Genomic DNA, 17,574 nt, shown 5'->3' with positions numbered 1-17,574 from the left:
CCAAATCATTCTTCAAACTCAAAGATTTATTGAAACAAATCTTTTACATTCAGTGTACAATCCAACCGTAGGAAGAAAAAAAATGGAATTGACCTATTATATGTACAAATGGTATAGGAACATAATCCAGGAATTCTTCAAAATATCTGAACAGGCAGTAGCACTGTGTCTTAGTAGTCCTGACACAGCAGAACGTCCTTGATAATGAGATTCATTTAACCTATTTTGATTTTAGGTTTGTGCATGTGATGGTCCTGCAAAATAAACCTCCTGGATTTTTACAACATGTGGTTTTCAACAGAACTATGACTGGCCTTTCCCAGACTGTTAGTTTTTCTTTTAGTAACTCTTCAGAACTCAAAATAATGTAGCTAATAGGTTAGAGTTTCTCTTTTTTGTTAATCAGCCTTTTTATTTTACACTTTTTCAACCGGAATTGAACCAAGCCCAATTTGCATCACAAATGCACTGCGAAGCTCAGCCCAGTTCTAGTGCTTGTTATGCAGGCAGAAACATTTGCTGTAGTGTTAGTTCTATAACGAACACAAGTTTATTTTTAATGATCAATCGATTGTGTTCTGGATTGTGTTGTTAAAAAGAACGCTGCGTTGGTTCCATCGATCCAGCCAGCACACAATCGATTAATCGATCATTAAAATAAAACATGCTCTGAAAATGCATGTGGCACGCCCATCTCTGCAGCCCTGTTAAGTGGTCAGATAGCCTTCAAGATTTCAAGATTTTCCAAGTGGTCCCTGACCCAGAAAAGGTTGGGGAACCCATTGCTCTAGTGTTCAAATATAACCCAACAGAACAAGTTAAATTTCACAGCAAATCGTGGCTACCGGTTATTTTGTTCCTCTGTCCAAAAAGCTCTCATTAGTGCTGTAAAAGGACCTTTTTTCCTGGTAACCATGTAACCCCAAGGCACGGCTTTGGTTTGGAATCATTAAAGCTGCCAAATGAGCCACAGAATGAAAATTAAAAAAAACTATCGCTGAGATCAGCTACTGGTATGTGCTGGTGCTGGTGGAACAAAAAACCTTTTATAAAATATAAAGTACTGGGCCCCATGTTTATACTGCTAGTTTACAACTTGCCAATATAAGACCTAGCTCTTAAGCAATATGGGGGCAAATCCAAATGTCATTTCTATAGCACCCTGATGACAAAATATCTTGACCTGTATTGGATTGACAGCTGTACATGTAATAATGGCACTATTTGCATAAAAAAAAAAGAAGTGAATTCTGATTCCTACACGTCACCTGGCTTATGCTATGTCACTCCAAAGCTGCATATTATTATTAATTATTGAGATGTCAAAAGAAATCAATCGGTATTAAACTTTTGCTTAAATTTGATTTCTACAAATAATCACCTCTGTTCGGCTTCCGTTAAATAACGTCTACATAAAAAAAAATTGAGCACATCTTAATCTGTAACAAAATAATCCCTGATATAAACAAAACCAAAAAAAAGCTTTTTCTGACACTTGAATCCTGACTAGCACACGTAGGAAAACCACACCTTAATCTGAAAAGTGGCAGAGATGCGTTAATATAAATGTTAATATAAATTATACCACACAACAAAACAAATCTTGAAATGATTGAACATATTTCAGTCAAAGAAATCCAAACCTTTTGGAAAACTCAAAACAATCTTTTTGTCAAATATATATACTGTACTGCCTAAATAATTGAAAACAACTGTTTTCCCATTTAAGTAACAGTTGAAGAAATACAGGTATTACAGGTAATACAGGTATTTCTGAATGAAAACTAAAGCAAAATGCACAGCGTATATACCTGTTGGGAATGTCCGTTGGTACTACATTGGATTCATAAAAATATAATATAAAAAAATGCAAATACCACAAAGTGTAAACCTTTTCTAAAACTGGAATGCCAGCAAGATAGTAACTAAAACAAATTACCTATTAAAAAAACCCCAGTAACTTCTCTTCAGCTGGTATTCAAACCTATACGCAACCAAATAAATTTAAACTCACCATACCAGTATAGTGGATAAATCTCTTAAACTAAACCTCTTATTTGACCAACTATTTACAATTGCACAATCTGCATCCCCGGCTGCATGCCATAGGTGCAATCCTTCTACTTTAAAAGGAGCACTTCACCCTTTTGTAACCGTAACTTCATATAATTGGTCCTAAATAACGCTCATTATAAGATTCACTCTTGAGACTCATTGGAGGGCTGCGGACAGTTCAGAAACCTGCCTACCAGTGACATCATTGATGGGGACTCCAAGCTAATAGAAACTACAGCCTTTCTCTTCCCGTAAAGTTGGCATGCTGGAATAGACGCCATTGTTCTTTGTCGAGCGTCCGGCTGTGCCAAGCAAGCCGGGTGAGTAGGGTGATATTTTTTACAAAAGCACTCCTACAGGCTTGGACGGCACCCGTCAGCGGGGAAGTGTTGGGTGGGAGGAGTAGCACAGAGGCGCTACATCCTCCTGGTAGGGGCACCTCACTGGCAGGTGATGATACAACAGCAGTGACAACCCCACACAGAGAGGAATTAATTGGCACAACTAAATTGAGGAGAAAAAAGTAAAAAAAAAAAAAAAGGTTTGAAATTGTTTGGAATGAGTAAACCTGCCTACAGATGATGTCATTGGTAGGCAAGTTTGTGAGCTGTCCACAGCCCTCCTCTGAGACAGAGTGAGTAGACAGAAAGGTTGAAAATGGGTGAAGAGCTCCTGATTTAAAACTCATGCTTTGTGCGACAGGTGTTGAAGAGGGTGTCGCGTACCTTTGGAAAACGACCGCAGACGTTTCATAAAATTGTACTTAGATTCTTATTGGTTGGGAAGACGAAGTAAGCTCCGTTACCACGATAAACGGAGGCGGCTAAATTCACTTCCTAGTTTACATGTCGTGGCAATGCCGTTTGCGAGTCGCAGACAGTATGAACGCTCAAAACTCATGCAAAACCGGAAGGGCGACGTGTCGTTCCACACTTGTCACACAAAGCATGAATTGATCATTAGACGCTGTTGCATGTCGGTGCCGCACGCCCAAAACAGCAGATCTACAAGCTCCCAAAATCTGCTCATTTCAGCACACGATCCCCGGCATACAACCATGTATAAAATCAAGCCATGTCCATCAATTTGTTCTATTCTACCACTTCCCAAAACCCATCCCAATGTTTCATCTTTCCTGAACTACCACTGACAGACAGACAGGCGTGATTAGCTGCCCGTCATCGATTGCCATCTTTCATAATCAGTGGTAATTAAGCAAACTGTATTCAAAGTGCTACTACTGTATATGTCACCCTTTCTGCCACCCGTTGGCTATGACAGCACCTAAATTGGCTATAAAAGTACTGAAGTTACTGACATCAAAGCCACACCCACTGGGTCATAAAGATGTTTTCTCATTCAAAAATCCCATTGAATTTTTTTTAAGAAATGTGTGCAAAAAAACCCCCAAAAAGTGCAGACAAAGCCCTCCTCAAAGAATATTTGAATCCACTAGAACTGCAGGTTCTATTTGGTGAGACTGAACCTCCAAATCTGCAAGAGCCACCAGGTCTGCCGTGTGGCCCTCTCCTCCCTCCCGGAAACCAGTTTTTATTAAAAGGTGCTTTTGTTCATTTTGGGAATTTATGATCCCGAGGGACATGGTTTTGACGTCAGACTTCCGTGCCAACCTTAGCCTATGACATCACCTAAATGAGCTGTAACCGGTGGGCTGAAGCGCTCTGCTCTCAGCCTCCCCAGGCGGCCACCGGGGCGGCGCTAGTCTGTCAGCTCGCTGTAGTAGTATTTCTGTGCCGTGTCGCTGAGTATCCAGCCTCCCGCCCTGAACTCCAGGATCTCCAGCAGCAGCAAACGGGCCATGGAGGTCAACCCGTCCTGGAGAAGATAGGAATGTGTATCGTTATGATTCTATCGACTGCGATTCCGCTTATCGATTCCAGTTCTTATTGATTCCCAGTTTTGGATCCACAATGGGGGATTTTTTTGTAGATAACAAAAGTACCTTTTTTCTTTCAGCATTAACTGAAGTAAATCGTGTTTACAAACTGTTTATACCTGGGATAGAGCCAATGCTGAAACCCTTTGTCCTGAAAATACTGGCATTTGAATTGCCCCTGTTAAGTGTAAACTTACATTACATCAATTATCAAAATGTAATGAATAGTAATTCCACGACAAAACAATGGAAATAACTACCAGTTGAAGCTTGTTGTACGCTTTACGCGTTAAGGCAGTGTAAGTGATGTTTTTAAAGTTTTTTATTTAAAATGTTAAAGCTCTATATTCTGATAGTAATCATTATTTGCTATAGAGTGTTTGTTCAGTAACAGGGGTCTTCCCTGTTACTGTCGCTCCAGATCTTTAATAAACAAAACAAAAAATTCAGCTGGGTTGAAAAATGTCAGCCAATGAGGAGAGAGTAGTACCCATTTATCAGCTTAAAATTTATAGTGTTCCAGTTACAATTTTGTCTGCTCATTTCTTTATTTCATCACTTCCAATTTCACTTGTTAACCCTGTATCCTGTATGAGTTCCCTCTCCTGATTGGATAAAATTGGACATGAAAATGCATTTTTTGTTTACTTACGAGCTGGAGACACAGGGATACACCTCGTTACTGAACAAACACTCTACCATGAGTACTATCAGAATATAGAGCACTAAATAACACTATTTTTTAACACAAATCACTTACACAACCTTTGAATGATTAGGATTTTATCAATTCCTTCATTTTCATGGCGACAATGTGGCTTTGGTTCCTACTTGGAACCTAATTTCTCCGTCAGGTGGAAACCTCATATGTCCAAAACTGTAACTTTTCAGGATAAAAATAAATAAATAGCAAGATAAGTAGCAGATCTACAAGCTCAAAACACGTCGCTTTGCACCACTTTTCGAGCTTGCAGATCTGCTACGTTTTGAGTGACGCTGTAGTACGATCAAGTAGGACGTTAAATTTACCAAAAAAACACAGACAGTTAAAATATAGAGATAAGAGGTTTCTGCCCGACAGCGATGACATCCAACCCCTACCTGCAGCAGGAAGCCGTCTCGTAGAAGGTAGAAGAGGTCGTCCATGCGCTGAGGGTTGATCTTCTCCAGCTGGTCCCCGATGCGGTGCAGCTGTAGGACCAGACAGTCCACCTGGGGGGGAACACAGGACCAGTGTTAATTTCGTCCACTAAACCTTCGTCGACTACCTTTTTTCACTGACAGAAACTAGACTAAACAAAAACTAAACATAAACTAAGCTATTATGGCTAAAACGATGACTATATACAGGGTCCCCACACATTTTTAGCAATGAATTTCCAAAACTTTTCCAGAATATTTAGCCCAATTTCCAGGCCTATATAACAATCATTCAGCGCAATAATGTGTCTCTTACTCCTATGTACAATGCCCAAAGATAGGCAGTGTAGCAAAAATAAAGCATAGAATATAGAATGGTACAATTCCATAAAAAAAATCGTGCAAAATTAGGGCATAGCTCACTGGAATACAAGACTCATTATGGCATCCGTATGACTTATTTTTTTAAATAATATTGCCTTGCATTTGCCCCATTTATGAATTTAAAAGTAATGAAGGATGCAAGGATGTTTTAAATTACACTTTTGTTGTAGGTTTTCCTATGTTTTTCCTATTAAGTTTTCAACAAGAGGATACTGTCAGACACGAGGAGGGATGAACATAATTATGTAAAACAAATCAAGAGTGGTAAACTTAAAAGTGCCATTTATTTTAGGAACAGTACAGTATCCGGCTAAGATTTGTGGCATAACTTGCAGCCAGCTCTATTCGGGTCCTCTTCTCGCTTTACCCAGTCTTTAAACTTTTCATTTGTAAGCCACAAATTATTAAACAAACATTTCCCTGGCATTGTGGATCATACTACTAGTTCAACCGATATATTTTAACTGCGTTCGTTTACGCTTCACCGACTATTCACATGTTGCTCGCAATTGTTTGTTGGGACTGCAGACACACAACCTGCACAAGTTGCCAGGTTGGTGTCACGTGACAAACGAACAGCTCTACAAGCTAACTACTCATCACGCTGCAGCACGTTGTGAGCTTGCTTGTAGCTCTGTTATTTTTATCACGTGACACCAACCTGGCACCCTATGCAGTGCAACCTAACAATTGAGACATACATTAGGCTGCCATCACACAGCCCGTTAGGCGAAAAACTACTTATGTTACATATTTTGTGTAATGTTATACATGTTTATGAAAATGTTTTGTGTTTACAAAATCAATAGCCAAAAACAATGCATAGCCAAATATTTTATATATTTTTCCAGGACCCTTGATAAATTCCAGGACCTTTGATCAATTCCAAACCTTTTCCAGTACTGGATATATATATATTTTTTCTCAAAATATTTCCAGGAATTTCATGACCGTGGGGACCCTAATATATATATTGTCAATTTCGTCAACAAATAAAAGATTTGTAGATTTAGTCAACTATAACCAGACAAAAACATTTCAGGTGACTAAAATATGACTAAAACGAAATAGAATTTTATACAAAAGACCATGACCAAATTCTAAATCAAACTTTGCTGTCAAAATGAACACTGCACAGGACAGGTCCAAACAACAAAAGAACACAAGTTAAAGCTCTATATTCTGATAGTAATCATTGCTTAGTATTGGAAGATTTGAACTGAACAGAAAAGCAAAAACAATCTATCAAATTAAATAACAATTAACTTGATCAATAAGGTCACCTCGTCCTCATTGACCAGAGCGTCTGGCTGGGACAGTCTGAGCAGACAGTCATACACCGGATGGACCAGAGCTACCATGGGCATGTTGTTCACCTGCAATAAACACATTAACAATACATACATTAGCCCATTAAGACCTGAGTGCCTTCTAAATCAGTAGTTCTCAAGCTTGTTTGTGCCAACCCCAAGGACCCCCAAAATGACATGTATTTGGCTGCGGACCCCTCTCTGAAAATGTTTTGTGCCAAGGACCCCCAGAAGATAAATTTTTCCCAATGCTTTCAAGATTTATCAAACATTTTCAAACATAGCAGATGTACATGCTTGCAGCACGGCTCGAAGTGACGCTCGAGCCGTGCTGCGAGCTTGTACATCTGCTATTTTTGAGAACTACTGTTCATTCTAAAGTGTTGCGTGTCACGGACCTTGAGGTAGTCGAAGATGTTGCAGATGAAGGAGACGTAGCACACCCACTCCTGTCGGGAGTGCAGTCTCAGCTTCTCGCGATCCTTGAACTCCTGCTGCAGCCGGTTCAGCAGGTTCCTCCTGAACACGCTCCCGTTGTTCTGCTTGGCTTCAGCCTAGATAGAAGGAAAAAAGAGACACCAAAGACACCATTAGCAATAAACAACGGTATACAGAATCCTGCACTATGCAGAAACAAGTACACACAATCACAGTGCCATTACAGCCAGCTCTCACACAGTCAAGTCAACTACACTGGTGACACTGTGGTCGGAAGGTAGGACTGTGAGGCAGTCCTACTGGGAACCTTCTGATTCCCAAGGCTCTTGGGAATCAGAAGGTTCCCAGTTTGATCCCTGGGTCATGTGTTGAGGTGTCCTTGAGCAAGACACTGAACCCCTAACTGCAGCAGATGAGCAGGTTGGTGCCTCCTTGCAAAGTTATCTCTGCCATCAGTGTGTGTGAAATGTGAATGGGTAAAGGTGTTGTTTACCCTTTGGATAAAGGTGTTATACTGTATAAATGTATAATTTACCAGTGAAATGGCCTGGGATCAACTCCTTTTTCTGTTTTCTGATGCGGTCTAGAGCTGATATAACCCAAGGCGGAAACCAGAGCTCTGGCGCACCTACAGAATCATTCCCCTCGTTTACAATGTGTTTAATTTGGTCTAAATTGTTTTGTTTCGTTTGGTATAATACTCGTTTGGTATATCCATCTTTTGTTCTAACTCAAATGAAAACCAGGCTTTCCTCCGTGTGGAAAGCCTGGTGACGCGAGGTAGGTTACCAGCTTAGTCACCCTGGATAAACAAACAAAACGTCAGGGACCAACCTGTACGATGGCGAAGCAGATGCGTCCAGCCTCTTTACTGAACACCTGGTCCTTCAACGACTGGTCTATGATGACGTTAGAAACCTTCTCCAGGTTCACTGAAGCAGGATCTGAAAACACAAACACAAATTAACACTGGACCCATATGTGGGTCACGGACCAATTTTTAATTATGGGTCGCGAAGTAATTTTTTTTTTTTTTTAATCCATTAATTAGAGGGAAAAAAATACATTAAGAAGTAGTGAAAATAGCAGATCTACAAGCTCTACAACACGTCCCAACTCGACGTGTTGTGAGCTTGTAGATCTGCTATTTTCACTAGTATGGGTTTGATTTTTTCTTTCATATAGTTTTACTGTAAGAATTCTCCACCATCGATTAAAAACCAAATCCTACAATTGGCATCCTCGCAATATTATGCTTTATAAAATAAACTGACCTTTGAGTGCCGTTTTCAGTAACTTCTGGGTTTCCAGGTCGAATGACTGGATCTTGAGGTCGTCTTTTGAGTTTTCCATCGTACATATAGCAGATTATAGCATTCAGCTTATAACTGGGAGATGTCGCACTGTGGGAAACACCAAATATGATATTTCATTTAACAACTATATCATTTGTGGTATATGACAAATAGCAGACATAGTTTTAAACATATCTTAACCAAAATTAGTACAACGTTTCGCCCGTGTAGGGCTTAATCAAGTTCAAATAGCATCAGGTTTTCAAATTAAATAGCAAACATAGTCCATCTACAAGCTCACAACACAGGCTTGCTGATAAGACTTTTTTCACTATTTTTGAAAAACTTTTGCATTAAACAAAAAAAACTAAAATGCCCAGCATATGGATGTCAGGATGAAAGTGGTTAAGAAATAACTAAAATAGGCTCTTTCTTTCTTTCAGTTTGCAGTTTAACCCATTGAAACCGAAAGCATCAGTGTCATTTTAGATTTTTGCGTTGGCTATTCAAAAATAGCAAGCTCACAGTGCAAAGCTTGTACATCTGCTTTTTTTTAAAAACATTTTTTGAAACAATCTTGAATACTAGTTTAGAAGGCATTTGAAGAATCGGCCTCAACGCATCTGTGTCACTTTTTCAATTGAGTAGCGGAGCGGCTAAATGCTTTTTTCTGGCAGAATCTTTCAATTTATGATACAAGCGTGAAAATTGGCATGAGCAGTCTCCATGGGTCACTTGACCAGAAAATTGTCCGAGGCAGTTGTAATTTCAAGATGGTGGCCATTTTTCAAGATGGCCGACATCTTAGTGGGCAGTTAAGTGATATGATGGTTTATTTGGTGATACAAGCATGAACATTGGCATGAATAGTCTCTGTGGGTCACTTGACAATAGGCCACCCACAGCTACTTGACATTTCAACATGGCGGCCATTTTTCAAGATGGCCAACACTTTAGTGGAGCAATTAAGTTATATAATGGTTTATTTGGTGATACAAGCATGAACATTTATATGAGCAGTCTCTGTGGGTCACTTGACAATATGCCACCCACAGCTACTTGAAATTTCAAGATGGCGGCCATTTTTCAAGATGGCCGACACTTTAGTGGAGCATTAAAGTTATATAATGGTTCATTTGGTGATACAAGCATGACAATTGGCATGAGCAGTCTCTGTGGGTCACTTGACAATAAGCCACCCACAGCTACTTTAAATTTCAAGATGGCGGCCATTTTTTAAGATGAAAAACCACCACAGTTAAGCTTAAGAAATCATTTAGTTGGTGATACAAGCATGAAAATTGCCATGAGCCGTCTCAAAAGGTCATTTGACAAGAAACCCCACAACCACCACTTGAAATTTCAAGATGACTTTCGTCCGCCATGTGGATCTTTAAATGATACCCCCAGGATTCAAATGTGACTTGATATCTACACCATGTTCAATATTGCAGATGAACTGAAGAAGCGTTGGTGGAACAGATTCTTCAACAAATCCCTCATGGAATTTGTTGTCAAACTTTGTCTTGTGATTAAGCATCTCTCTACGTATGATGCTGGCAGCCTTAGCTAAGTGTATGGCTTCAGCTTCACTGTATTTGTTTACATTTGAAAGAACAGAGCTGACATCCCTCTTGAATGCAAGCAGTACATCACGTCCTGCCTTGTGTTCTTCTAGCTCAGGTATGCTAGAAAGCAGCTGCTCCTTCAGTCTGGTTGAATTCACACTTGGTGATTCGACACCAAGTTGCTGCAGTCGTTGCTTGTAGAGAGAGACTAGATCTGCAAGCTTGAATATTATTGGATCTGTGCCGTCACTTGTGATCTTCATGTCCGTGATGTAGATGACAAATTCTGAAAAACTTGAGGTATACCAGTTATGGCTAGCTGAGCTTTTGAGGCTCTGCTCATGCTTGAGGGCATTGAGATGGTCTCGCTCTCTGTTGTACAGTCCAACAAGACAGGCAGGATGGTATTTAAATTCCTGTGCAACAACATCACCAGCAATAAGCTTTGCAATGAGCTTTTTGTCGCTTAAATTCCTGGCACATTCATTAACCCGTTCATTAAGTTTCATTGTCATTGCGTCACGTAAGGAGGACGTTGCACTCTCATCTTCACAGATAAAGCACAAAGCTTTCGAGGGCTGGGATCTTCTTGGCCTCTTGACATGGATATCTTTGGTACCTTCGGTGTCTTCAGCAGATGTAGATGCTCTCTTTTGGGCCCTTTCCAGCTCTGTGTTGTTGAACCTAAGTTTACAGCTTAAATGATATTTTGCTCTGTTTCTTGTCAATGTGCTTTCTATAGCGGAGCGGCTAAATGCTTTTTTCTGGCAGAATCTTTCAATTTATGATACAAGCGTGAAAATTGGCATGAGCAGTCTCCATGGGTCACTTGACCAGAAAATTGTCCGAGGCAGTTGTAATTTCAAGATGGTGGCCATTTTTCAAGATGGCCGACATCTTAGTGGGCAGTTAAGTGATATGATGGTTTATTTGGTGATACAAGCATGAACATTGGCATGAATAGTCTCTGTGGGTCACTTGACAATAGGCCACCCACAGCTACTTGACATTTCAACATGGCGGCCATTTTTCAAGATGGCCAACACTTTAGTGGAGCAATTAAGTTATATAATGGTTTATTTGGTGATACAAGCATGAACATTTATATGAGCAGTCTCTGTGGGTCACTTGACAATATGCCACCCACAGCTACTTGAAATTTCAAGATGGCGGCCATTTTTCAAGATGGCCGACACTTTAGTGGAGCATTAAAGTTATATAATGGTTCATTTGGTGATACAAGCATGACAATTGGCATGAGCAGTCTCTGTGGGTCACTTGACAATAAGCCACCCACAGCTACTTTAAATTTCAAGATGGCGGCCATTTTTTAAGATGAAAAACCACCACAGTTAAGCTTAAGAAATCATTTAGTTGGTGATACAAGCATGAAAATTGCCATGAGCCGTCTCAAAAGGTCATTTGACAAGAAACCCCACAACCACCACTTGAAATTTCAAGATGACTTTCGTCCGCCATGTGGATCTTTAAATGATACCCCCAGGATTCAAATGTGACTTGATATCTACACCATGTTCAATATTGCAGATGAACTGAAGAAGCGTTGGTGGAACAGATTCTTCAACAAATCCCTCATGGAATTTGTTGTCAAACTTTGTCTTGTGATTAAGCATCTCTCTACGTATGATGCTGGCAGCCTTAGCTAAGTGTATGGCTTCAGCTTCACTGTATTTGTTTACATTTGAAAGAACAGAGCTGACATCCCTCTTGAATGCAAGCAGTACATCACGTCCTGCCTTGTGTTCTTCTAGCTCAGGTATGCTAGAAAGCAGCTGCTCCTTCAGTCTGGTTGAATTCACACTTGGTGATTCGACACCAAGTTGCTGCAGTCGTTGCTTGTAGAGAGAGACTAGATCTGCAAGCTTGAATATTATTGGATCTGTGCCGTCACTTGTGATCTTCATGTCCGTGATGTAGATGACAAATTCTGAAAAACTTGAGGTATACCAGTTATGGCTAGCTGAGCTTTTGAGGCTCTGCTCATGCTTGAGGGCATTGAGATGGTCTCGCTCTCTGTTGTACAGTCCAACAAGACAGGCAGGATGGTATTTAAATTCCTGTGCAACAACATCACCAGCAATAAGCTTTGCAATGAGCTTTTTGTCGCTTAAATTCCTGGCACATTCATTAACCCGTTCATTAAGTTTCATTGTCATTGCGTCACGTAAGGAGGACGTTGCACTCTCATCTTCACAGATAAAGCACAAAGCTTTCGAGGGCTGGGATCTTCTTGGCCTCTTGACATGGATATCTTTGGTACCTTCGGTGTCTTCAGCAGATGTAGATGCTCTCTTTTGGGCCCTTTCCAGCTCTGTGTTGTTGAACCTAAGTTTACAGCTTAAATGATATTTTGCTCTGTTTCTTGTCAATGTGCTTTCTATGCCATCACCTTCATCTAGTCGGGTTAGACTAAGTAAGATAGGCAGAGCATTGATCTTATGAAATAATGGAACATTTCTTGCAATGGTATCATAACCAGTACGATCGTGCTCTCTGTTGAATAAACTCGGCTGAATGAGTTTTTCCTTGGTGACCTGCTGACAAATGAAACATCTGTCCCAGTTAGTTTTCTCAACTGTTATGATGGCTTCTGCCATGTCTGCAGCATAGGCAGAGGCCGAGGGTTTATCCTTTTACCACCTTTTACCAAGCACTTTGATGTATGGGATACAACTAAGTTCGTGCCTTAACCCTACACTTAGTCCGATCGTTCATCCAATGCCATTTAAATCCTGTGCGATCTGTACACCATCCGGTTAACTAAAACCCCATTAACCTTGGCTCGGCTCTCCCGCGCTGGCACAACCTGTCAATTCAGGTGCGGCTATCTAATTGTTTTGGGGTAAATTAGACAGCATTTGGGATACTAACTTTCAATTAGCTGACATTGAACCCCACTCTGAGTTTAACAGCAGTGATATCACCAGTGTGCCCTGGTAGTGCAGATATTCACTCTTATCTAATCTATCTATGATCAACAAATCAACACAACTGTATTGTGATGTGTTAAAAGTTGTTCTTTAGCATAATAACAATAATCGTATAATTGTCCTTAATGAAAAAAAATACATACATTTCTATGAGAAAATGTATCTTTTGAGGATCCAGGGGGTGGCCATCTTGAAAATAGAAATTTCAAGTGGCTGGGAGTGTTTTCTTGTCAAGCAACCCTTAGAGACTGCTCATGCCAATTGTAATGCTTGTATCACCAAATAAACCATTATATAACTTAATTGCTCCACTAAATTGTTGGCCATCTTTAAAAATGGCCGCCATCTTGAAATTTCAAGTAGCTGTGGGTGGCCTATTGTCAAGTGACCCACAGAGACTGCTCATGCCAATTTTCATGCTTGTATCACCAAATAAACCATTATATAACTTAATTGCTCCACTAAAGTGTTGGCCATCTTGAAAAATGGCCGCCATCTTGAAATTTCAAGTAGCTGTGGGTGGCCTATTGTCAAGTGACCCACAGAGACTGCTCATGCCAATTTTCATGCTTGTATCACCAAATAAACCATCATATCACTTAACTGCACACTAAGGTGTCGGCCATCTTGAAAAATGGCCGCCATCTTGAAATTACAACTGCCTCGGACAATTTTCTTGTCAAGTGACCCATGGAGACTGCTCATGCCAATTTTCACGCTTGTATCATAAATTGAAAGATCGTAGCACTTATCTGCTCCGCTATGAGCTAAAAAGCATTATTTTACACTTTGGGCTATTCAAAAATAGCAGATCTACAAGCTCATAGCACGGCACCGAGTGCCGCGCTATGAGCTTGTAGATCTGCTATTTTTGAAAAATCATGAAAATGTGTGCAAATCTTTGAATATATATTGTTTTAAAGCGAACATTTTTAACTCTATTCTTTGCTTCTGGGGGTCCCTGGAACAAAACATTTTGAGATGGGGTCGGCGGCCAAATACATATCATTTTGGGGGTCCTTGACATGAAAAGTTTGAGCACCACTGATATAGAAACATATGTTTTTTTCAGAATACTGTTGGGATAGAAGACATTCGTAGAATCGGCTTCAGGTCTTAATGGGTTAATGGGTGATAGAAACAAGGGGAACAAGTCAAGATATGTCCTATACATTACATACATACAATAGGTGCAAGTTTATAAAGCAGGTACAGAATTTGTGCATGTTAGAATAGCAATAAAGTCTGGCATCCTTTAAGGCATGAATGAAATAATGAATGAAGTAATGTTTTCCATAGTGAACTTACAGTAGAAACTAAGTACAGACCGTACATTATTATATTAACCACTTCAGCCCTGAGCCGATCTACAAGCTCGCGATGCGACGCATTGTGAGCTTGAAGATCTGCTATTTTCAAAATATTTTTTGTACATTTGAAAACTTGTGAAATGGGACATTCTGCAGAATGAGTACTTTTCTGTTTTTGGTACTTTAACTAGATTTTGGATATCAATACTTTTGCACTGTTACTTATAACAGAGTACTTACATTGCAGTATTGACCATTTTACTTAAGTAAAACATTATAGTACTTTTTCCACCGCTGTTTTTGAACAAATTGAACAATTAAAATAGCCAGCAGCCACTGAAAAGAAATGTGTGCCGTCATCAAAGTGGAATAATCTGCCATCCATGATGGGTCACTAATAGTTAGTTAGTTCCAGTAAGTATGAGGTTAACAAACAAACCCCAGAAATCAAACAATAGCACTAATAAAAGGACGCTTCTGTTCAGAGTTTTACTTAAATCTGAAACATCCAATTAACCCATTAAAACTAGGAAAGCATCTGCTGTCATTTTAGATTTTTGCCTTGGCCATTCAAAAATAGCAGATATACAAGCTCACAGCGAGTGCGAGCTTGTAGATCTGCTATTTCTGATTATTTTTTTTACCATAATGTATGGTGTGATTTTTATATCCCATTTGGTTTGAAATAAACCACTTTCGTTTGTTTTAATATGGATTTTAATGTTAACATTTCTCTCATGTATGTGTTAATTGACAACTTTACTAGTACAATATATTATTATTATTATTCATATATTATTATATCAGCCATTGTGTTCAGATCCCCAACCAAGAGTTTATAAAAGTTTTCGTTGGTAAATCACAACGATGCAGTTTGAACAGAAACTGAGTCAAAACGACGCCGTTTATCATCCATACATTTAAATACAGCCAAACGCTAAGTATGCTTCATAACTACACATTATCATAATAAACACAAAACAACAGAGTTCACTGGTTCTGCGTGACACATGGCTGTTAATCAATAATCCACCATGACATTGTTGTTGTTGTTGTTTGTTGCTAACTAGTTAGCATAGCGGATCTACAAGCTGAGCTTGTAGATCCGCTATGCTAACTAGTTAGCACAGTTTTAAGTTTTTTTTATCCCATGTTTAAAGGTGCTTAAATTAGCATCATTAACGGGCTTCAAAATGACGTTACAGTGTTTCTACGGCGCAAACATGACGCGTTAACGGAGAACGAGATGAATTAACACATGATTAACGTGTCAAATGAAACACACAACATTTAACCCACTAAATACTTACATTCCTGTGCAACAGATTAGCTTTAGCATTAGCAGCTGGTTCTGCTGCTTATTCTGCTTCTTCTTCGGTGGTGGTGAAAGCAGGCAGATTCCTGTCCCTGAAGGTTGCTCTGCTGCCACCTACTGGAGGTCACTTTAAAAAAGGAGACATTACTTATTTTTTATCAATTTACACACCCCATGAATTAAGCCTTGAATTCATGTTTTTGTCCCATTCCTATGCTATTTAATTTGATGACCGGCGGAGTCTCCGGAGTGTCCTATTGACCGATAACCGATAAAGTTGTCCTTTATCTGCTGACCTACCTTTGAAGCTGCAATACGTAACTTTCCTCTTCTACCCCGGGATTTAAACCCGGTTTCCTGCTGACATTTTTACCATTGAGCTAATATCAATGATTGCTCAGGGGATAAATTGCATCTAAATGTCTCAATAGAAGAGCAGGGAGACAAAATACAACCACTCCAATTATATACTGTAAGTTATATTGTATTATCATACTCTTGCACAAAATTACATTTTATTCATAAAAAATAGTGCCGCTTTAAGGACCTAACCAATCGAACTATTGTACATTTACTTTGTACATCTTTGCACTTCACTATGAATTGAGTACAAAGGACCCCAATTGAAATAAGCCATAGGCTTTTTAATCCTATTTAGTTGACCTTGTATTTGAACTGTACTTTCATGAGCAAACTTCTAAATAAAGTATTCAATCAATCAATCAATCAATCAATCAAAGCACTCCTATTAACACCTTATTTTGCCAAAGTCAAGTCTGTTGTTTTTCTTTTTTTTTTTACTTTATTTTAAAAATAACAGCTTGAGAACATCTTTTTAAAGTCCACAGTAGACACATCGGGGACAGTCACTTATGACACTGGAATACGTTTAAAACTAGTAGCTCAATCTTTAGTGACAGTGCAATAGGCAGTTCCCAAACTGGAAATTATTTTGGGGGGTCCCCAGATGATTAGCTTAATGTGCAACATTGTTTTCTCACTCAACAGTAAACAAACCAACATACAGAATAAGTGTATACAGGGTATCTGCACATTTCTATAGTTACAATTTAACGACTTTAAGACCAAATTGGCCAAATTGTCAAATATTACGTAAGAAAGAGAAAAACATTGTGAAAATAGCCGATCTACAAGCTCAAAACTGAGCTTGTAGTTTGGCTATTTTCACAATATGTATCTGTGGAACCGAGTCAAACTAAATGTAATGCCTCAACTCCTACAATGTCATCCTCAGTTCATACATGATTATTTTGGGGGGTCGCGGCCTGAAAAGTTTGAGAACCACTGCAATAGGCCAGGTGTGCATACAGTACAATCTGTTCTGGAACCAAGTGCTATCCTTTGTCCACACATAAACAATACACAATAAATATTACCTTTAGAATAAGTGTACAGATATGTTCTATGCACACAATATATGATACAACCCCAATGCATTATTGTACAGCATGTTTCCCGCATAAGAAAATAAATGTCACGAAAGGGGCAATCCCTCAAGCCATTTTCATGCAATTTAGCAGACTTTCCCATTTTTACATTCTAAGTCACAATATCGTCCCTGTCGGGTGGAAACCTTGTATGTCCAAAACGGTTACTTTTCAGGAAATGGGTTTTTTAAAATCCAATGTAGTTATTTAGTCACAAGCTAATACTTTTCATTGGTACAATATTTGTAAAACCCACAGACAGACTTGAACACTTACACAAAAAAAGCGTTAGACTAGTTTTGCTACTTTAGTATGACACTGTTGTATGACAAAGTACTGCATTAATTTACGAAAAAAACATAAAACGGTGAAACATGGAGATATGAGGTTTCTGCCCGACAGCAATGATATTTAACCTGAAACAGGAGTCAATAATGGCCCCAACTCTCCCTTTATCAAAACA

General features: G+C 39.3%; 1 protein-coding gene across 1 annotated transcript; it reads right to left on the bottom strand.

The window, feature by feature from the left end:
• Window positions 1-2: 2 nt before the first annotated feature.
• On the bottom strand, window positions 3-15,718 carry mif4gdb (MIF4G domain containing b). The gene is made up of 7 exons (XM_080447171.1): window positions 15,659-15,718; window positions 8,499-8,627; window positions 8,059-8,168; window positions 7,185-7,340; window positions 6,760-6,852; window positions 5,054-5,164; window positions 3-3,891 (listed from the first exon to the last, which is right to left on the bottom strand). Exons 2-7 carry the CDS (start codon window positions 8,575-8,577, stop codon window positions 3,775-3,777), a joined length of 666 nt encoding a protein of 221 aa, XP_080303297.1. The 5' UTR covers window positions 8,578-8,627; window positions 15,659-15,718; the 3' UTR covers window positions 3-3,774.
• Window positions 15,719-17,574: the final 1,856 nt, after the last annotated feature.

Source organism: Gymnoscopelus braueri (genome assembly GCF_963280865.1).
Source record: "Gymnoscopelus braueri genome assembly, chromosome: 13".
NCBI classification, from domain to species: Eukaryota; Metazoa; Chordata; class Actinopteri; order Myctophiformes; family Myctophidae; genus Gymnoscopelus; species Gymnoscopelus braueri.
The sequence above is the reverse complement of the archived record's forward strand: the minus strand, read 5'-3'. Positions and strand labels throughout refer to the sequence as shown.

What these genes read in the sequence shown, in the direction of transcription:
- mif4gdb (XM_080447171.1), bottom strand. Translation starts at nt 8,577, where the DNA reads ATGGAAAACTCAAAAGACGACCTCAAGATCCAGTCATTCGACCTGGAA. An exon ending in TCTGCTTCGCCATCGTACAG is followed by an intron (nt 7,341 to 8,058) that starts GTTGGTCCCTGA and finishes CCTTCTATCTAG; the next exon opens with GCTGAAGCCAAGCAGAACAA. An exon ending in ACATCTTCGACTACCTCAAG is followed by an intron (nt 6,853 to 7,184) that starts GTCCGTGACACG and finishes TGTTTATTGCAG; the next exon opens with GTGAACAACATGCCCATGGT.